A 23225-nucleotide genomic window follows, 5' to 3' on the forward strand; every position below is an offset into this window, starting at 1 on the left:
CACTCTCATCTCTGGGACCTTTGTCCCCCCCATTTCTTCTACACCCCCTGGGGCCGAGGGGTCTCAACACCAACCTCTCCTGGCTCCAAGCCTCCACTTCCCCCTGCAATGCAGCCTCTGTATCACCAGGAAACAGTCCATGGATATGCAACAAAAGAGTCCAGCAAAATTGCCACTCCATCTTCCTCCATTCCTTCAACATCTCTCTTTCTCTTTGCCAGACCCCCTTACTGGCCTATTTCTTCCTTCATCCTCCACTCTTATCCCTTTCCTAGGAAAGGTAATGTTCGGTGAAGTTCTCACTATCCACAAGGGTTAAAAGCTCTCCCAGGCCGCTGGGCTGCTCGCTGCCCCCCCCTTCTCCTCCCAGCCGTGCTGCCGGCACATGATATCAAGTTTCAAGATAACAGTTCCAGCACAGGCTGCATTCTCTCTCCGTCTCCAAAAAGGGGGAAGGGGAGGGGGGGGGGGGGTAAACAGGTCGCTCGGTGCCCCCTCCACCCTTCCACCGAATCCGGGCCTACCGCAGATGGGCCACGTGGCTTTCCCCTCACCCAGCCCAGCAGCAACTGGGCCGGGGGAGAGACCCAACTCCTTCCCCACGGAAATCCAAAGAGAGCTCTGAAGGAGAAGAGCCCTGCTTTTAACTCCTTGGGTTTGTGGTCTCTGAGGCGGATCCAGTGCCCCACTGGTCAAACCAGGTGCTCATCTTAAAATCCGAACACCCATTGGTGACCACTGCAAAAACAACATATCCGAGATGTCCCATTTCCGGTCAAACCACGACAGTAGGTAACTCATCTCCAAAAGACTCTTGAAGATATGATAAACAGAAAAGGTGAAGTAAGCTAATTAACTAAGCTTAACTGGATGTTTAAATGAAGCAAGCAGAAAGCTGTGTAGATTTTTAAAAGTAATCATTTAAAAGTTGGAAAGTGCTGTTCAGTTCTAACTTTATTAATGTAAACTCATTCCTCTTTTTGTGCTTTCAAATGGAAAATCATCCTTGAAATTAGGAAAACCTTTCTAATGAAGGTGCAATGGGGAAGTTAAAGAGAAGTATCTCAGAAAAGTTATTCAAATGGGAATTAAATTGTTATAAAACATCCAATTCAGAGTATTTCTTTTATTTACAGGAGGAGTTGAACTGGTTCACTTGAACCACAGTATGCAGTAGTCTGTGTTTCTTTTTCAGACATTGAATAGTTCTTATTTTAGGAACTATGCTTGCCTAATACTTTTTAAAATTACAATAAAACACCTTATTGGGCACATGCAAAAACCTACACATTCAATAATAAAAAAAGCAAAAATTTGCTTTTCATATATCAAACTATCTTATTTCACCTCTTGGGTCCATATGTCTCCCAGAGAACTACATTTGTCTCCTAGATAACTACATTTAGCTGTTAAAGTTTTATGGACAAAAAGACTCGTTCCACGTAATGTCTGCTGTCTAAAATGTAGGGATCTAGCTTCAGCAAGTATTTTATGTTTCTGTTATGTTTTGTGGAGAGAAAAAGGCATCTCCAGAGAGGGATTCATTGTGTCTATCTTAGAAGGGGATGAATCACCCCTTTGAGTGAGCTATTTCTCTTCATAAAACATACATTTAGATGACTGATCTTAATTTTGTGCATCCCCTCCCTAATGTTCTTTCAGTAAGATACAGAATGGCTTTTTCTTGAATTCTGAAAAAAATCCAAGGATAGAAACTGCAGGACCTGTTTCAGTGCATGACAGTAAAAAAACTTTTCATATATCTAGTCAAAACATCTTGTTTCATTCTTGTTTGTGACCTCTGTATTTCAAATAAAGCTTGTGAGTATAATTTTTTCTTATTCACATGAAGTGTTCTTCAAACATGTATAACAAACGCCCTTAAGAGTGAAATGTCACAAAGAATTTGGGTGATGATTGGAATTTTTACTCTAAAATAGTGTCACAGCCCAAAGAGAAGAAGAGGAATAGAGTTCTTTTTTTCTGTCCATTGCCTAATAACTCAATGTTTTTATTACTCATCCATGTAAGCAATATGGGTTCTGAATCCTCAAAAAACTGCTCACAGGTTTTACATAACACAGATATTAATAAATTGAGAAATTCATACTGCTGGAGGGACCACAACTCCTGACAATATCCCAAATATTCTCTGCAGGAACTGTGTTGTTCATTTCCCTTTAAATATAGAATAGTTTTAACAGATTTGTTACACAGCCTGAAAAACAACTTAAGGTGGCACTTGATGGAAACTTTCGAATCTAAGTCTGGAAACTTAGGTTCCAAATCCAAATAAAACCATATCCATAAAGTTTGCCCTTCCAAAATGCCTTGGGGATAATATTGTCTGCACTGATGTCTCTGTATGATGTACAGTTCCTGCCTTAGAAGAAAACACCACACTGCTATCATAACCATTTCATACTATTCAGCTACAATTGTGTTTCAATCATCTTTCATCATTTGAACACCTGTTTTCCTCATTTAGGCGTGGAGGGCTGCACTTGCACAGAATGTACTTTCTGCAGTACTTGCTCAGTTTCAGTAGTCAAGAAAAGCCACCTTCCCTCTGAAGCTACAATATAGAAATAAATACAATGGAAAAATGATTTTTAATGCAGTATTTAAAGACAACTTTCTACCACTTCACTTAGAAATATTTACATACCGATCAGTGTATATTGTAGTAATTATAAAATTTATACTATGTAATGGCAAAAATTATAACTTACATTCTATGGTATGAATTTATTTACTGTGAGTTACTAATTACTTCCATGTAAGAAATGTTTGAGTTGAATTTGTGTTTCTGTTTGTATCTTGGATAAATAAGTGCATTTTGAGATTATTAGCGCCTGCAAGGTCTAGAAAAAAGTATTTAATATTAATCAGGGAAGGATTAGAGGTTTTTGTAATTTTTGGTAACTGAAATGCATCTTGATGTTGTCATTAGCATTCTGATACAGAGTCAGTCATCAGCTATTTTGCAATTGCTATTGGTTTTTGACACAATAGTTTTGAATTGTTCATGCTTGTTCTGCAATTATTTTCTACATCTGATTTTACTTTCCATTGCTCAATTTGTTCCCACAGACCTAATAAATTTCCTGTGAAGGTGTCCTATATTTCTATCCCTTTCTCTTACCATTACAATTAAAATTCTTCCCTGTGTCTTCCTTAATGTATAGCTGCACTGCTGTCTTCTCACGTCTCCTCCTGCTTGGCTCCTGATCCCACCTATGGTGCCCAAACTACTTAATAGGGATAGGCTGGGAGTTTATCAGCCATTCAGCTGACTAAACAGAGAAAAAAGATATTAAACCTCTGATGCATCTGTTCTTTCTCACAAAGCGTTGCCCCTGTGAGAGCTCTTACTCTCTTTCTTCTTTCTAATTCAGTTGAAATTGCCCTGTAGATCCAAAAGGGTTTGGGTGAGCCAAATAATGTAACGCACTGTGTTAATCTCATTGGGAAACAGAATTAAAAACATGTCTCCTGATGAAAAGTGAATCAAACAAAAGCAGGTGTGGATATCACATTGAAAGCTTGTAGTCCTTGAATATATGTAGATAATGTTCTGTATATTCTATGTAAGAAATATTTTTTTTAATGTTTGAGATTTTCTTATATGGAATGGCAAATACAGGAAATCCATACTTGTAACTAGGACAGGCTGTTCTTTTCTTTGAACATAAAGTTGAATCCAAAATATTGCCAATCCTGATAATATCTGTTCATAAAGGACATGGTTATATTCGTTGTAAAAATAAATAAAACCAAAAATTTATTTGGATTATCCAGAAGCTGCAGTTATTTCAATCTGCTGTAGGTTTCCTATATAGCTTTGTATTATTTTAATGCATGATTTTGAAGCTATATGTGCTTTTAATGAGGTTTAATAATGAATTATTTTATCTCTGTTTGCTTATCTTCTCAGTAAAAAAGGCAATTGAACTGAAATCAAGAGGAGTCAAGATGTTGCCCAGCAAAGACAGCAACCACAAAAATTCTGTCTGTAAGTTGTTTATAACCTTATTTTTAGTGACTACATATATCTTCTGGAATTCTTGTAAATATACAAATCAAAGAAAGAGATGTTGGGATGCAATGGTCATAAAATGGCTATTATGCTTTCAATTGTCACTGAATCAGAACTCCACTGATAATACTCTGCTGAGGGTAGAAAGCAGAATATGGTTGGTGTAAACTCTGAAAAATATGGTAGGTAGAAACCCCCCTGCATTTTATATATCACAGTATTCTTGTGTATTTTGTTATTTAGAATTCAGAGACACATGGCAAGTTAGGAAAGCCAGGCAGAACACTGCCATATAGACTTCATCAGTTCAATACTGGGGACAGTGAAGGTATCTGAGAATTTTCTGTATCTAAACTTATACTTTGTGATCTTTTTTCCTTCCCCTCACTCAATATCACAGCTAAATTCTTCCCTCATCTTGCCACACTGTCTGGTGAACACCTCTTTCCAGTCTTGCACAGCAGGAGTTAAGAACTGGTATAAGTCCCAGCTTCTCAAGAAGATGGAGGTCACAACATCAACCTCCCCTCATTGCATGCATAGTGCACTCTGGAATGACACCTGTTTGGTCCCTTTACACCTTTTTCCCTGTGTAAAGTGTAAAGCTAAAATCAAAATGCCACCTATGGGACTGTGAGGTTGTTAGTTTTTTTGAGCATCACTTTCTCTGAACTGGCAATCTGACTAATATCCTGAGAGCTCTTTCTCCATTAATTAGGCCAGTCTTGAATTGAGAAAAAGAGGATATTTTTGAATTTTGAAAACTGAGGGCCCCTTAGACCCCCCCCACAAAAAAAGTTCAAACCAAAAAAGCCAGAGGTTAGGCCAGCATTCACACAGAACTCATTAAAAGTGTTAATGTAATGTTTCAGATGTATTCAGATAAATTAATTCCTCATGTAATAACAGTGAACTCAATGAAGCGAAACCTCTGCTGAGTTTGCCTCATGTGCCATTCTGCGCGTGCAGAGAGAATGAGTGTCTTGAAAGCTGATGTCTGGAGGATATGTTTTATTCTCTGTGTTTCTGTCGTGCATTGTTTAATGCAAAGTGAGTTTCTGGTATGCTCACTGGAACAAAAGAGGAATGACAATTTTCTGCTTAAAATATTGCACATTGATGCTGAGGCACTCAAAAGGAACTTTTTATGCAAGGTGTAGCAGAAAAAGTTGATCCATCTCTTTGGTGTCTGTATCTGAATGGGTGATAATTTCATTATTTATAAGTTACTTCTGGGAGCTGTGTGATCTCTGCTTACGGTCTCAGAACACATGCTGTCAAACACCACATGTAGTTACGGAAAGTGGAAGTATGATAGGCTATGGAAGAAATTATTATACGGCAGTCTGTTGTTTACCTCAGTGAAAATTGTCTTTTTTTTCTTTGTGTTTTGACTTGTAATACTTTATTATCATGTCTAGCTTTCCAATATAAATCTAAGAAGTGCGTTGATATTATTACCATTACTTTCATATATATAAATATTTTAAAAATTATAAGAGTAAAATACAATAAGTTGGATTCAAATGTATTTTGATGCTCTTTCTGATGTAAGCTTTAAGTATTTAAGCATTTATCTTACCTGTACTTACGCAGACAGAAAAGACAATTGGGGATTTGACTCCAGAGAAATTATAAGAATGGATATTATAATTTGATGCCAAATAGAAAATTTTTTTTTTTAAAAATATATTGTATACCAACACCTCTCACTATTTTTGTATGTTAGATCTTTTAAATATTCTCTCTCTATAAAGCAGAGAGCTTAGTTTTGGCTTTTTGGCTTATAGGGGGTAAATGAAATGCAAATGTCATCACACCAAATGCTGTGAGAGCATATCCTGTGCATCCCAGGACCTGTAGCTTTCCCACAGCTCTTCCTCCCAGGCAGAAACTACAAGCAGCTGGTTCAAAAAGCATTTCACAGAGGCAACAGCCTTTTAGGATTTATATAGAAAATGTTATCAGTGTTACCAATGATAATAACATTACTGATGATTCCTCAAAGAATGCAGAATGGCATTTTAGTATTTCAGTCATGTACAGTCAGAGCTCTCTCTCCTCCTTTTGGACCTGCCTGGATTCCAGGATACTTTCTTTCAGATCTTCCATCCTTTATAAAGAGTCAGGTACCAAAGCATGGCTTTCAGATGAAGGTGCCTCTATATTGGAAAGAAAATTCTTTATATATTGTAGCATTTCCCAGGGAAACAAGAGGGCTTTGCCATTGCTTTTTGTTTTGGTTTGGCTTTTATGTGTGGTTTTTGGTAGAGTTTTTGGTTGGTTTTGAGGGATTTTTTTGGTTTGTTTTCATGGGGTTGGGTTGGGGTTTTTTTGTGGTTTTTTTTTTTTTCTTTGATTTTTTTTCCCAGTAGTTTTGTTTATTTTGTTTTGTTTTGTTTTGTTTTTTTTTTTTTTTTCTTCTTTGGTACACCCAAAAGAAACGTATCAAGTTAGTTTTTTGCCAGGTAGTCCTGATAGGTAGTAGTCTCTAGCAGTGGGCCAGATGCAGCAGAATTGTGATTAAATTATGCAAGGAAATGGGAAAAGGATGGGAAAGATAATTGAAGTAAAATACAGTACTGCACTTGGCAAAGGTGTGAAAGAGTAAACTGGGTAAAGGCACATGGGACAGGCAGTTTTCACAGCTCTAAGTGCTTGAGCTGCCACAAACACTGGCCAAATCCAGTCAGTATATTTACCTTTGAAGGTAAATCAAGGGTCATCTGAAGCTGATCTCTCATAAGAGCAAGGGCAGAATTGTATTTTATGAAACTGCTTAGGGAAAGCAAATCAAATTACATCTGTTGGTGTCCATCTGATTAGTTGCCTACCCACTTTTGTTATCATTCTGATATATATGCTATATTCCCAAAAATCCATCTTGCTGTCTTCACTCATTCTAACATGAAAACCTGCAGACTCTGTGTCCCTAATAGCTTTGGCCTTTTCTAAAACTGCTATGACTATAGTTTCATAGTGACTGATTAAATAAAAATAAAATTCTTATTGCTGCCTCTTGTATGAGAGTGCTTTCATGGCATTATTTCTGTCCAGCAAATCTCTCAGAGGGTGATTATCATCTCTAAACACATTGAGCATTACCTTTACAGTAGAGAGACTGTGCAGGAGAATCCTGTACATCCAAGAGGAGAGCCCTAATGAAGAGAGATGCAAGGAAAGACCAAAACTGGGCTGCCATCGTCCTTATAAAGGTCTCATTTTTTTGTCAAATATAAGATCCTTATATTTTATCTCTTAAAGTGTACATACCAGTTACTGCTAGTCATGCTATGTGCAAAGGATAACAAGTGAATACAAATCTTCAGGACGCCAGTTCACAGAATACTGGGAAGGCAGGGCCGTAACTGCAGACCTGCTAATTAGCACCTCTGCAAACCTTTGTGCCCTCTTCAGCCCAAAACCAGAGAAGGGTTAGGAGAGCAGACTGCCCCAGAAGCCCCTAATGCCATCACCCTCCTGCTGCAGCCGCAGGGCAGCCTCACACTTCCACATCTCCTCAGCAGCAGGAGGATGCAGCACAGGGATGCATCAAGCTCGCAGTAAATGCCAAGGAGGTTCAGTGAGGTGAGACACATCATATCAGGTGAAAACTGCAAATGATTATAGAGTTTATGTGGTGTGTACAAATCTGCCAGTGCAGTGATGCCAGGAGGGGAAGGCAGCAGTGGGAAAGAAGTGCCTGGGAGAGCTGATTTCCTGGGTTTGCTCATGTCAAAGGGTGGCGTGGTGACTTGCTTGCCACAGGACACAGCAAACTGCAAGGAATGTCCACAGCCTGAAACAGCGACAGATTAACAGACAGTGATTCATTAAAAAATATGGCATTCATATTGAACCCTGTTAGCATTTCGTAGTAATTACTGAATATTTAGTGACCTAACATCACTGTACAATATGGTGCGTGTGAACTACTGTGTTTTATGAAGTGTAAATTCTCTAAGTATTCATTAAGTAAAAAACTCTTATACTTCACAAAAGCAATTTCAGGCTTCTGTAGTATTATTTGAAAATGTATTTTAGAATACTAGGAAAATCCATGTTAAATACTTTGAAGATCATGATTTTAGTGTAAGATTAATGCATCCTCTGAAACTTGAGTTACAGAGTTTACCTAAACAGTTCTTCACCCTGAAGATGATAAAAAGAGCTACTTTACAACAATTATTTTTGTGATGTAGAGCCAAAGAACAAATGAGTTTGCAGACTAAGTATTGATTGGTTGCAGCACATTAAGTTGAATTAATGGCAATGCTCTTGAAACTGTAGTGATTAATACCAAAATTGGATTACACTGCTAATTCTGTGTAAGAAAGAATGACAGCAGTCATTATTTATTTTGTTGTTGGGTAACTGAGAAAAATTTCTTAGGACATTGTAACATAAAGTTAAAAATTTTAGGATAAAAATTTGTTGTTTACCAATACATTCCTCACATTTTAAATAAACTTACAATTTCATCTTCTTGATGTTTGACTACTGGTAAATGTACTTTGAAAGAAGAAATATGGAGAGTAGTCAAATTTTGTTCTTCATTTAATGAAAGAGTATTTCCCTAAGAAAGACAATATTAGACTGAATAGTTGCATTTAATAGTGCAATTTTCTGGCTGTTTTGTTCTTATACCTTAGCAAAAATCAATTTATTTTAATACTTTTATATTTTGATCGATTGATTAATACATAGAAACCAGTTGCAAACCAATGTGCAATCAACAAACAGATATGACAACTGCTGAAGGTCATGAAAAATTTCAGATATAAAAGAAAAAATTATTGCTACTTACTACATTTTAAAGATGAAGTTTATATCTTCTCTTGATATAAACACTGATTTCTGGTTATTATATTTAAATTTAAGTTATCTTATAATTTCTTCCCCAATATATCTTATTATTTAATAATTTTTTAGTATGTTTTCCCAAAATTATTTTAGGATTACTGAAAACCTATGTAAGAGTACCATATCATTATTTTCAAAATGCACATGTAATAGAAAAATTTCCACTAAAAATTCTGTCAGGTTTTTTTTTGAGCTTGTATTGTGTTGAGACTTCACATATGAAAAACCATTTCTTACTGAATTTGGATCTTACATGCTATTTATTACAGGCTAAGTCAGAATCAAATAATGATAAAAATATTGTTATATATTCATTGTTCTGATAGTTTTCAGTTTCAAATTTTAAAAATCCCAACTATGCAATATCAAATCTCTTTCATTCTTTAAAATTATGCTCTAATCTACATTAGTTTACGTTAATTAAATCTCATGCTTGCATTAGTTTAAGAAACTTTTTATCAGTGATGGGATTGATCACCAGTAAACATGATACAAAACAAGCTACCCACATAATTACAGGCAGTTGATATCAAAAGATCCTAAGTTTGGATATTGTATGCCCAAGTGGTCTCAATATTCAGTCTGTTTTTTGCTTTGAATATTTAAAATATTATGTGTTGCTGTATTTAAAAAATAGTAAAAGAAATAAAATATGAACACTAGGGAAAGTAGAGAGACCTTATCATTTTTTCTAAAAGGAAATCTGCTGGAAAGTAGATTTGTTCTGCAGAATTCCAAAGGCCTGTGCCCTTTCAAGAAGCATGAATTTAAAAGCACTGGAGAAATAAATGTAACATAAATCTCTCTTTTTAATTGGTCTCGCTGCCAGCTAACACAAGTAAAGTAGATGGGAAAATGTTGGCATCTTTTGGGCTTTTATTCTGGGGCACTCTGTAGTGTTTGCAAGTGTTTTGAACAAGATTGTTGGGTGTTGTTTACCCTGTTCTGACACTCAGGTAATCAGTTTGCTGTAGGTTCCAAAAAAAAAAAAAAAAGCAGAGACAAGAGAAGGATACCCGTATATCAAGAGACATACTTTACTAATTTTTGGAAGGAAAACTCCCTAGCATTGCATTTTATAGTGTTATCTGCTTTGTGTCCTTTAAAAAGAGAAATTCCTAATTGTGGAAATTGGGATTGCCATTTACAAATCAAAGAGTGTTTCCAAAGAGTGCTGTTTCCCAGGCTCCTCATGAAGCATTGCAACACAAGGGTGAAAATTGATAGGCTTCATCTGTGGCTCTTTTCAGACCTTAGTGAGCATCTCTTCGGCATTTTCTGTGTTCAGTAGCAGATATATCCTTGCTTTCATGAGGAAAATGGAGGCATCTGAAACACATTTATTTAAGATTGAGATTTGTCAGAGGAAAAATGTTGAGTTCTAAGATCAATATGAAGGTGCCTCTTTCTCACTTGTTTCTGTAGTTCTCTCTGAAGATCTCAGTGTTGTCAGGGGAAGTTACTCTGTGCTTATATTGTGTTATAATAATTTACAGACACTGAAATGATTCTCATTTTTAGGTGTCCACACAGTATCATGAGCGCTCCAGCCTTTTCAATCATGAAAGTTATTTTTCATTTGTTCAAATTTCACAGCTTGAAAAAGAGAGCAATTTTCAAATTTGCATTTATATTGTGCATGTCTTCAAATGAGAGAAAGGATTGTTTATAACTTACTAATGTAGTACTTACAAGGTTAGGAAACACAAGGCTTAAGTATATAAGATCTTTTGGGCCTAGCCTGTCTGCCAATATCCAATTTTATTTTAAAAAGTCTTTTTACAGAAATACTTGAGCACATGTTAGTTGTTCAGTTAAAGAAAAGAGGGAAGTAACATTTAAAACACTGGCACTTTTATACAAAAGGTGAAGGGATAGTTATATATGTCTATCCTACCCACATACATACATATAATGGTAAATAATGCGTAATACTTAATATTCCATTACAACATTTACCACATGCCTAGTAAAAGATTAATGACTCTATTTCCCCTTGTTACCGAGTATTAGGGTATGAAGTTGGGCAGTAGGAAAAAATAACTGCTGGATTAACCTCTAACTGTTTTATAAAGCATTAATAAAATAGGAAGGCTAATTACCGTGATATACTTTGTCCTATCATAGACTGTAATAATACAGAGTTTCCCAAGAGTTACAGAGTTTGGGATTTTCAGAGAAGATTGGTATCCCTATGCAATGAAATTATTCTGCAATGCTATTTCACTATATTGTATAAATGGCTTCATAAATCAGGTTACTAAATTATACTTGGTGTTTCTAAATAAGCCCTCATCACGGCAGGAGTTTAAATATCTTTTAAAATACTATGCAAAAATCTTGCTGGGAAAAGAACTACTGCCTAAATATATTTGTGAAGAAAAGCATTCCTTATAGCTAAAAGCAAAACAAGGTGCTTCATCAATTATTTAATACATAATTTGCATATATAATTCGTAAAATAACCAGAAGAAAGCTTCTATTAAAATATGTAAAACAAGGTGTAATCTGATTGAGTTATGGATGGTTAAAATGAATTGTTATCCAGCTAGGAAGCAGAAACTGCCATTAACTAATTTTCATATACAATTATAGAACGTTACTGATTATTCAAAGTGAATGTTCATACTGTAGGCTAAACTGACATTCAATTTTGTATTTTCAAAGTCAAAGACTTAAAAATAAGCAACTTGCTTTCAGCAATTACAATTCTGTATAAATATTCATGCAAAATATAAATATATACTTTAATACTTTTATATAATTTCCTTGGCTTAAGTTCTCTATACAGCTCTGTTAAAAATATAGATGTGGACAGTAAATAGGCTGGCAAAGTGAAGTCTGTGTAGATTGAAATAATGCATTTGAATTATCAAGGCATTTAGAATTTGTGGGTGGGTGAATTCAGATTTCTAGAACTTAAAAAACATGGAAACAGCTTTAATTAAAGAAAGAATTATGACAGTGGTCTATGCAGTGAAGGTATGCTGCAGAATACAGAAACCCTTACTGTCAAGTCCTTTGGAAGAGGCACAGACTTCCCACCTCCTGCAAGATTTCCACTTTCCACAGAGGCTCATACTGAACTTGTGTATTTGTTGAGATCCCGATCTTCTAAATCCTCATTGTGGGAGAATATCTTCAGAATCTGATAGAAGGTCTTGGACTATTTTCTTTTTTCAGAATATGTTGTCTGCATTATGAAACACTTTGGAAAATATTTTCACTGTGTTGGTGCAGTATGTCGCTGTCTGTTGTGAGCCTGTCACCCTGGAATGTGTCTGTTCCTGCAGCTCTTCTGAGCAGAACTGTGAAGGACTGGTGTCATATCTGTTTGGAACAGGGAAGTTTTGTTCAGTGACAGCTAATTTATGAGCTTCAGAGCAGTTTGTGTCCACTACTCCTTCTTCACTTGGAAAAAGGGAAGCAAAAATTTATATAACCCTATATATTAATTTCCTCAGTAATTCATTTGGGAGCTTGAAATATTTTTGGGATGGGAATGAACACAACAAGAAGGAATTAAAATTGAAATAAATACATTGGCTTACTTTTGGCAGGAAAGGACTAGTTGCTATGGGGAGGGGATTATTCAGCATATGTTCTGCCACTGAAATCAATAGAACAAATTGTTTGTTCTTAAACAAACAAGCAAGCAATAAGGTTACTCAGCTACTTATTTTTTTAAAACCAAATGCAAAGAAAAATCCTGAAAAATCCTGAAGAATCTGGCTGTGTTTTTTTACATTGGCATAATTGAAAAAGAAGGGACTGTAGGTGGGGTGCTCTGGCTCATATGTATGCTTTTATCAAACAAACCATCTGAACTCTGGTAAGAGTGACAAGATCAATTTTTCATATATCAAAGTTTTAAGTTTTAACACCCATGATGTTTTAATACACATGATGGCATCAAGAAATAAGTTTATCTCAAAGTCCACATAGCTTCTGATAATACAAGCATTTGTTTGATTTCTGTCTTCACTGTCACAGTATTTTCTGCTTCAGGCTTCTAACATGAAAGAGGTTCTCCTGCATAAACAAAAGATATGTCAAAAAATATGCATATCTTCCCTAGTTTAACACTTTTGAACTGAACTCTGAATTAACTGAACTCAGTGAATTAACAAATTAACAAGAGCAAAACAGTCTGGCTTTTCTAAGCCAGCATTTTATGTGACATATTTTATTCAAGAAGCAACTTTTTATTGACATATCAGCTTTTCTTTCATGTGTCTGAAGTTGTATGGTAAACCTGATTTGTACTGAGAAGTCACATTCCTTTCTCAATTCTACCAGACCTGGTTTTCAGTAGTCTGCAAATGCATCTGCAGTCCAGAACATCAGAGGCTGAAATGAAAAGCACTTACGTTGAGATTAAAAATATAGCATGAAGCAGTGCCATCTGCTTGTATATTGTTCTCTTGTATCTATGGAATATACTAAAAAATTAATCCACAATTTAGAGTATGAAAGTTCAAAAGCACTTAAAACCAATAAATGATAGTCATTTCTGGTGTAATCCTCAAGGAGAAGTGCTAATGTGTAAGATGGGCTTGGTTTGACAGAGAATAAGACATTTTGGAGAGGTAGAGCTTGAATCCCACACCACTGTTGCTATAAAAAACTAGAAAATGTCCTCAATTTCAGTCAGGTTTGCTTGAATTATTTTTTTTTTTCCTGTTTTTCAGTCTTTCAGTTCTTATTCTTCAGTTTTTCAGTTCTTATTCAAGAAGCCATTGCTTCTTGTCTCACTGTATGTATGGCATTTTAGTTTTGTTCAGAGCAGCCCATACGATGCCGTGTTTCATATTTGAGACAAAAACAATGTTGATAAAACATCAGAGTTGTGTCTGCCATTGAACAGTGTTTATGCAGTGTTCAGGCTTTTTCTAGCTATGTCACTCTTTCTTTTTCATACTTTTTTCCCCCCTTTCTTTTGAAATTCTGTAATTACTCTCAAACAGTCTGACTCTTGCCATTTAAATCCAGATCTTGTTCCCTCTGTATTTGCATAAGGCACTGGGTTCCCACTCAGGAAGGTCTGGAAGAAAAAGAGTAGATGACTGTGCAAGAAAAGATTAGCTCTCTGGATATTCATTGATCACTAGAAGTGGAGAGTTCTACAGGCACATCCCACTAAAGAGTGTTAGGTTTTGTTAAATTTGGCGTGTATTTGGGATGTATTGCTTAAACATGTTTCTTTCAATCATCTTGAATTACTGTTTACCAAAGGACTCCTACTTGGCCATTTCTACTAGGTGATGGAAGAGCAAAATGCACATCTTTGACACAAAGGTCACTTTTTGAAGGTGGTGCTAGAATATTCCCATGGAAAAAGTGATTTTTGGTTTTTTTTTTTTTTTTGGGGTTTTTTTTTTGTTGTTGTTGTTGTTGTTGTTGTTGTTGTTGTTGTTGTTGTTGTTTTCTTTTTTTTTTAGTGTGGAGAACTGTGTTTTCTTTGTGGCTCTCTCAAAAGTGAATGAGATGAATGAATAATTATTTCAATTTAATATCTTTAAAACAAGAATAAAGAAATACAAGGCATATGCCTGAAAAAGAAAATTTAAGCCCCAACTGACTCTGTTTTATAGTTATTTACAAGTGAAAGGAAAAAATAAAAAAATATATTTCTGAGAAAATTCAAAAAAATGGAAAACCTCAACCCTGCCTAGAATATTGCCAATAATATTTACCTGTTCTTTCTTCCTGTTTTGCCATCCACTGAAGTCTCTTGCCTAAAATACATATTTAGACATAACTACTTCAGTCTTTAGAGAAGTAATATGCAACCTCACTGATGATCTGAAATATTCCCAATGAGTGAGATATTCAGGATGAGTGTCACAGACATTTATCAGCTAAAAGCATGGGAAATCAAAATGTACCTTTTGAGGGAACCAGTAAAGCATATATATAGAATAAAGGAATGAGAAAAAAAAAGACTATTCATTTTTTTGTATAGTTTTATTTGGAGCTTAATAAAAGTACAATAAAAAGTTAGTGTGAACTAACTGTGTCAGCACAGGATCGTTTGCTGCAGTCAGAAGTCTAGTGTTTGCATTATTTGCTCACTTACATGTACAAGCTTTCATATGTATAAAACTTTCACACAGAAGTAGATAAACAAGGTCCAGATTCCCATCATTCTCCCGAGTAAACAGTCACTTTGTTTCAGTGTGTGCTGGGGTGAGAGAATACACTCTCTTTTTCCTTCTTTGCTGCTTATTTTTTCATATTCTTTGAGTAGCGCAAACTCTTCAGTAGACTCTTTGACACTCATTTTGTTGGCAGAAGTTGCCTCAAGCTTTGCAATTCTGTTCTCTTCTTGAGTTTTGCTGTCTCCTGCTGACACTATATGGGAGAGGCACTCATAAGCTTTCTGAGCAATACATTTAAACTAGAGGTAACAGGGGATAATGATAAGGAGAAAGCCTCTCTTGGTGAAGAAATTAATATAGTAAATATTGAGGAATCCATTCAGTGCCAGTAGCAGGTAAGCAAGACATAGCTCGAGCTGCAGGTGGAGCTCTGGTGGTGCAGCCCAAAACCTGGGCAAATAAAATTCACAAATGAAGGACATGGGGACCTGTGGCCCCGCCAGGGGACCAGACACTCAGAGATATGCTGAAGACTCTGCTGAAAGAGTCCAGAACTTGGACTGTGAGGGTATAAAAGCCCTGGGGTTTCCTTTTTTTGGGGTTCCTCCTCAGAGGCACCAGCTTGAGCTGTTATTCTGTTGTCGCACCGTGATTAGAATATTTTAAGGATCCAGGTCTGAGACTCTTTTGTGGGAAACCAGGGGTTGAACCAGTGAGAAAACGTGGTCTGACTGTGTGAGAGTGGGGTGTGCAGGGAGAGACACAGGAACCTGTCAGATCACTGGAGCTGCCTGCTGTGAAGGGGCTTCAGTCCTGCAGTTAAAGTCTCCGGTGGTGGGAGCGTGACTGCCAGCGTGTGGCTCCTGTGTGGTCAGATAGGAAGGTTCCCTTAACAGTAAAAGTGTAAAAGCAGAAAAATTATATTTAGTTCAGACAACAATTGTGTGTAATTCAGGTGACAAAACCTTTCGGATGAAAATTAGAGCAAAAGAGATGTTAAAGGGATGTGACACAATTTGCTCTAACAGCAAGCTTATTAACACTTCATGCTTAAAATGCTGTTCTCTACCACCTAATAAAAAGAGCCCATCTGCTGCACACCAGGTAATTAAAGCTCATAAGGAAAACTTCTTGGCAAAAGGAGAAGAGACAAATCCGCCCCATTAGTTGGAATTGGATCATGGTTTTGGAATTCTCCAATACTGTAGTAGCTATTTTGCACTCTATATTTACATATTATACACACTAAACACAAGTATAGCAGTCCTATTGGTCCACTTGCATTCCTATGGCTTAGAGCATTTCTAAGATGACTAGTCTGTCTCACAGTAAATATTTTAGTCCTCTTTCTCTTGACACATTTTTACAATAACAGCGTGATTATCATAGACATATAGGAAAAGTGTAGTGATTTTCCCTCATAAAAAGTAGGAAGAACATATCAATGAGTGATCTTTTTTTTGTTGAAGCCTTATACTTTTAAAATAACTTACAACTAGTTTCTCACAAAAATATATTTACATTATATTACATATAATGGTTTTGGCAAAAGTCCAAGCCTAGTCCTAATTTTTCATATTGTTGAGAAGGTTTTCTCCATTCTTGTTAGTAGTCTTGGCTCATGGTATAGGTAAATTGTGTTTCAGGGGACAATAGTTACAATTTTTTCTTTTATCTTTCATTGCTTGTATGGACAAAGTAAAAGGTTTGTTGAAGAAGTTGTGTATTATTATGCAATTTAAACTTTGTTACACAGTTTGTTTATTTAAGTTTGTTTATAACTGTTTATACAGTTTATTTAAATTTAAGTTTGTTATACAGTTACACATGATCTTGCTCTCCCTCGACAATCAGATAAATTCTTTGTATTTCTTTTGTCTGTACAATAGAGGATGAAAGCACTTTAATTGACAGAGGCTCAGCTAGAATTCGTGGATGCCTCCTGAGCCCCTGCTGTGTCCTCCCACCCTTTGCAAACAACACTGCTGTGGGTAACAAATTCCTCTGAATTAGGGGAGAAGCAGGATTAACTTTAATACTGGTGGGATGTCATCAAGTAATATGCAGAGTACTCAAAGGTAATTATAGTTGTTAATATTTAAAAGCTGTACAAGTGGTCATATGAAAAGGTTTAGCATATGATTGGCTCTTCATGGACACAGAAAAAAGAAAAAAAAAAACCAAAATATATTTACAGGACAGTTAAAGGTCAAATCCTCTTCTATTTTAAAGGTTCAATCTGCATAATAACAAAGAGCAGAGTCACTTCTAAGAAGTATCTGGAAAAAGTATTTTTTAACATCTAAAAAATTATTTCCCTCTGACATCATTCTAAAATGATGGTTGATTAAATTGGTTGTGCTAAAGCTTTAACTTTGAAAAAAAAAACAACTCTAAACTAAAATGCAGTCTAAAGCATAAATTCATTTGTGAAATTTACAGAGGCCAGGATACAGGGGCTTAGGCTGGAGAGCATTGAGTAGCCCTATCTGTCACATTGTAATCAGCTATATCTTGAATTATATTTTCCAAAAAAATTCAAATGAAACAAATATTGTTCATAGATATATCTTAGAAATTAATTATTAAAGTGTTTTAAATTCTGGCCTCTTGAAAAAAGGAAAAAAAAAAACTTGCCAAGTTCCATTTTACAGTTTTTTAATGGAAAAAAATCCTTATAAAAACTTAAATATAATGGCTTGAATAGTTGCATAGCTATCTAGATTTCCCCATAGACACAGGGCTGCACACCATTACCTGTAACTGTTTAGCTGAAGAAAAGCAACAACTTTGAATCCAAAAGAAAGGGCTTTTGGGAACTCATGAAACAATATCCATGCAATGTCAGTTCAAAATACGTGCCCCTTCTTTCTCACAGTTATGCCCTTGTTGTCATAAAGCAGAGAACAGCAGGCTCAGATCTTCAATACTGTGGAGATTGCATCAAAGATTCACTGCATGTTTGCAACAGAGAAACAAAACTTCACAACATTCCCACCCCCCATCCCCAAAAAAAACCCAAACCAAAGGAAAACAAAAGCTCCCACCTGCTGCCTGTGTAGAAATTATAAAGAAAATAATCTGTCAGATTTTCTTAAATGCAGAAGTTTACAAACATTGAGCACTTCTGAGAAAGGTGGCAAACCAGAGGAAAAATATTAATTGAGACTGTGCTTCTAAAGGCTGCTTTAGGATTTATGTCTGTATCATCTCTTTATGTTTGTCCTCCAGGTTACCTAGAATGCCAGTTCTGATTCAGAAGCATGAAGCTGAATTGCGAATGTAGCACTGTGCTAACAAAACCTTAATGCTTTTGGGTCAAAACACACATCCAGCTTACTTGATGCACTTGCATCATGGTAAATATCTCATCAAAAGTCTTTGCAGACATGATTTATCCAGTAATAAGATAAATTATGAGCATTTTAGAACAAATTCTGGACAGTAAATTTAGGGAAAATTCTTTATTTTTTCTTTGAGAAAATCTTACACAAATGTATTAAAAGATCTCTGGTATAATCCAAATCCAGGTGTTCATGACACATAGAATTAATTACTATACTTGTAATTCATCCATTTTAATATTTTAAATTAATTGCATATTTTATCATGTACATGCATCAAAGCAAAGCCTAAATGTAAACTCAGGAAAATCAAAGTTCAAATTTTCTTTACGGTATATGACTTAAAATTTCTTTTGTTGAAATTCCTCTTTATCCTGTTAAAAGGCTCACACAAGGAGCGTGACAATATAAATATATAGATGTACAACGGTTATGCTGTGCGTTTTTTGGGACAGCCCTGTTTCCTCGCTCTGTTTGCTGCAGTCTGGTAACAAACATGGGCGGGAAACACGAGCGTTAACTCTTTGTGTCAACCAAAGATGGCTCATTATAAAACCCCTGTAACCAAATTTGGTGTTTATTCCTGGTCATAGCCCTGCCTGTCAGGGTGAAGACTGAGCTCTGTGACAAACTACTTTTTCAATGCCGGAGAAATAGAAGCTGATTTTAAATCTTGCATATGTAGTAAGAGTAAATTTTTCACAAAGATAACTAAAACTTAACTTTTTTTTTTTTTTCTCCTACACTTTCTGAACAAGCATAAAATGAAATGGATCCAAAGGTTACTTACAAGTTGCTTTGTATTTCTTCTTGGCTGTAAACTTGTAGAGGCACTCTAATTGAGTTTCAAGAATTTGACATATTTAATTTTATCACACGGATTACTTCAAACAAACTATTTTGAAGGAGATATAGCTGTTTCTCTTAAGGTTTGAATTTATTTACATTTTTGGTAGCATATAAATATTTTTTCCTTGGTCTTAATCAAGTAAAGCTTAACAGGAAATTGATGTAAAATCATTATTATGATCTGTAGGGTGTTGCTTTGTGTTAGGGTTTTTTTTGTTGTTGTCATTGTTGGTTTTTTTTTGGTGCAGTTTTTTTTCTTCTTTTTTATTGGTTGGTTGGTTAGTGGGTGGGTCTGGGGTTTTTTTGGTTGGTTTGTTTTTGGGGATTTTTTTTTTCTCTAGGACTTAATATTTTTTCATGGAACAGTGCTTGCTGGGTTTTGTTCGTTTGTATGTTTTCCTTTGCCTGTTCCTGTTATCAGGCTCAGACAAGAATTTATTTTGCATCTCCATCCCCTGATCTATGCATGTATGACTTTGGAAACCATATTAATATTTCATTTTAGAATCTTTTTGGTAGACATAGAATAATTCGTTATTATACCATCTCGGACATCTCTTTTTCACAGCAGTTTCTCATATTCTCATATTCTCTTTCTTTTCTAACAACATGTAAGGTGGACAAGAGGAAGCTTCCTTTTTAGGATGAATTAGTAGTTATTCATCTTATTACAGCTATCTAAAATACTCATTCAGGAATTCCTCTTAATCGTATGAGATTTGTGGACTTCTCTTCCTGTATTTAAGATGCTTGATGTCCATTTGACTTTCAGATATTTTTGTACTTGGAAGTCATCCAGTAGATTTGTTCTTAAATTCCTTTACTAAGATGCACTCAAAAGTCATTGCCTTTCTCTTTCTCTTGCTTCTGTTTTTTTTTTTTTTTTTTTTTGCTTTGTTTTGTTTTGGTTTTGTTTTTGTTTTTTTGAATCCTGGACTACCTGTTCCAGAACTGCTTGGCTATCATTACATAAGATACTATCTTGTTTCATGCTGACTGACCTCACTGTGTTAGTTTCTTAATAAAGACATATATGAAGACATGTTTCATCCATTTCAGTGATCTCTTTTGTCCCTGAGTGCAGTTCAAGCCAATATGGATCATTCAGTTTAATATTGTCGTAGTCCTGTGCTGGCAGCCAGTCACGAGTGGTGTCCCCAGGGTTTCAATATCAGGGCCAGTCCTGTTTAATATCTTCATTGATGATCTGGATGAGAGGATCAAGTGTTTTGTAGACAACACCATATTGGGTTGGAGTGTTGGCAGGGATCTGAACAGTCTGGACCAATGGTCTGAGGTTCAGCAAAGCCAGGTACAGATCATGCCCTTGTGTCACAACAACTCCTGCCGTGCTACAGGCTGGAGCCAGAGTGGCTGGCAAAGCTGCCCAGCAGAAAAGGACCTGGGGCTGCTGGTGCTCAGCCAGCTGAACACGAGCCAGTGAGTCCCCAGGTGGCACACAAGGCCAGTGACGTTCTGGCTTGTGTCAGAAATAGCGGTGTCCAGAGAAGGGCAACAAGGCTGATGATGTGTCCAGAGAATGAGTCCTGTGAGGAGCAGCTGAGGGAGCTGAGGGTGTTTAGCCTGGAGAAAAGGAGGCTCAGGGGAGACCTTACCACTCTCCACAACTGCCTGAAAGGAGGCTGGAGGCAGGCAGGGTCAGGCTCTTCTCCCAGGCAACCAGTGCCAGGACAACCCCTGTGCCAGGGCTTCAGACTGAACATCAGGAATAATTTCTTCACTGAAAGAGAATTTAGGCATAGGAAATGGTTTCCCGGGGAGATAGTGGAGTCACCATCCCTGAAAGTATTAAAAAAATGACTGGATATGGCATCTAGTGTTATGGTTGAGTTGACAAGATGTAGTTCAAACAAAGGTTCAGCTAAATGATCTTGGAGATCTTTTTCCAACCCAGATTATTCTATGATTCAATAAAATGAACCTGTAGTAACACCCAGATGAACTTAGTATTTTTGCCTACTGCACTTTTGCTTTCTTATATGCACAAAGATATGTATATAGAGTTGCTTTTTTTGGTGTTTGCTTGTTTGTTTGTTTGTTTGTTTTGTTTTCTTCTTTTCTTTGAAGAAGCCTTGCACATACCTTGGGAAGCCATAGCTTTGAAAACACAGAAAAATCAAAGTCTGAGAAATATAAGGAGAAATCCTCTTCAGTATATATGAGAAAAGTACAAGAAAAAAGAGTATGCCGCCTAAAAAGTTACCCTTTAGAAGAGCATATTATGAGTTTCAAAGAATGATAGTTGCACATGCTAACGAAATATTCTAGTATTTTTAATGCCTTCTATTTGCTTAGTGAATGAAGAGTAATTGAACACAGTTACCAAAAGTCATGAAGGAACAATTTATAATTCTTTATTTTAATTTACTAAAAGCTTATATAGCTGCAAAGTATCATTTATCCAACTATGTTAGAGAAAATTACTTTTTCTTCTCTTCTTTTGCTCACTGAGGTTATTTAGAAGTTTCTCTCGGTGTTTAATGAATTAAAAATTATAGTCTTTAACAAGAATGTTAAATTTCATTGGTTTTATCTGCAGAATATCAAATAAAAGAGACAGTGAGTTGTAATGGGATTTTTTTTCTCATTTATGTAATGTACCTTCTTTTATTCCTGTCAAATTTTATGCCTTTAAATACTTTTACAAGTTAGAAAAATGAAAGAATAGGTATACTGTAGTAAAGGTCACTTGTATCTGACAGAAACATTTTAAACATGGAGAGATCTGAAGAGAAAGTTCTATCTTTTTGCTCTCTCTTCAAACATAAGAAGTAATTTTCATTTATATATGCTAATTATAATGATATATAAATATTTTAACATGCATATTGTATATTTTATACAAAATGTATGTTATAACATTATAAAATATTTTTATGGGTTTGAATCAAGCTATAGTCAAACATATGATGATTCCTAGTTTTTATTCTTGGCAATTTTAGTATTCTAGGCCATAATATAGTACTTAAGACCTTAGGATGCAGTGCCATTGAAAAAAACTATGCTGGTATCTAGCACAGTCAAACTATTTTACAGAAAAAAAAAATTGTGGAAAGATTTCTGTACTTTGATAGGTTATCTCTTAACTGTGACCAGTCATTGAAAATCCTGAATTTATTTTATTTGAAAAATGGTTTTCCTCCATCTGGAACCATGAAAAGTTTTGATCTATGTAAAGATTGTGTGTGTAGTGTTGAGAGATGATTATTTATTGGGGAAAATCCTTTACCTTGTCTTATCATGAAATGAAAATTTGTGTAGGGATTTCTTCAGCAGCCAGTGAATAGGGTCAATAATCTAACATTGCCTGAAAATACAAAGACTTCTAATATTTTTTAACCTTCTGCATTTTGTTTCTAGTTTTTGATCCTGCATCTGACTTTAGTCAATAATATTTCTCCTTTGCCTTTGAGTACCACATGTTATTACAGAAAAATGTGAAACAGTGCTGTAATTTCAAAATTACATTGAATCATTGTGCTCAGTGGGAGGTTTAGTGCATTTCTGTGGAGCAGAACTGTTTCTGTTGTATATTTGCAATTAATGAACAGAAACCAAAATAAAATGAGACCAGTGTGGGTAATAAAAGCTCTCCTACCTGTGCACTAACTCACTAAGATTGCTGTACTGAAAGATATGTTCTGGAGGTGTTGAATTAACAAGGAGACAATTCTGAAACTGTGGGTCGTTGTGTAACTTTGAGGGAAGGTCACAGCGTCCTCCTTTTACATGGTCATAGCTACTTACCACTGAAGATAATGATGTGAACCTGTGAGAAACAGCAATACTTTTTAATCCAAAACAGTAAGGTCAAAAAAGACCAAAAGTATTCTGAGATGATGTTTAAAAATCTCTTTTATTTTTAAAAGAACTGGGGTATTCTCCCATCTAATGCTGGCTTTGGTTGCTGGTTTGAAGCAGAGATTCAGAGGCATAGTTTTACAACTTTCTACTTTTTTTAAAAAGCAAATGCTGTAAGAGTGTAAAATATTAGGTCCTATGTTCCTT

At 35.7% G+C, this 23225-nt stretch overlaps 1 protein-coding gene across 2 annotated transcripts in view; it reads left to right on the forward strand.

Moving 5' to 3' along the window:
- The window catches only part of CSMD1 (CUB and Sushi multiple domains 1), a 1060835-nt gene that overhangs the window by 691701 nt on the left and 345909 nt on the right, over positions 1-23225 (forward strand). For both annotated transcript variants that reach the window (XM_063150718.1, XM_063150717.1), the window contains exon 7: positions 3938-4015. In XM_063150718.1, the coding sequence (XP_063006788.1) occupies positions 3938-4015 (78 nt within the window). The remainder of the gene's footprint in view (positions 1-3937; positions 4016-23225) is intronic.

Source organism: Melospiza melodia, chromosome 3, assembly GCF_035770615.1.
Source record: "Melospiza melodia melodia isolate bMelMel2 chromosome 3, bMelMel2.pri, whole genome shotgun sequence".
Taxonomy (NCBI): Eukaryota; Metazoa; Chordata; class Aves; order Passeriformes; family Passerellidae; genus Melospiza; species Melospiza melodia.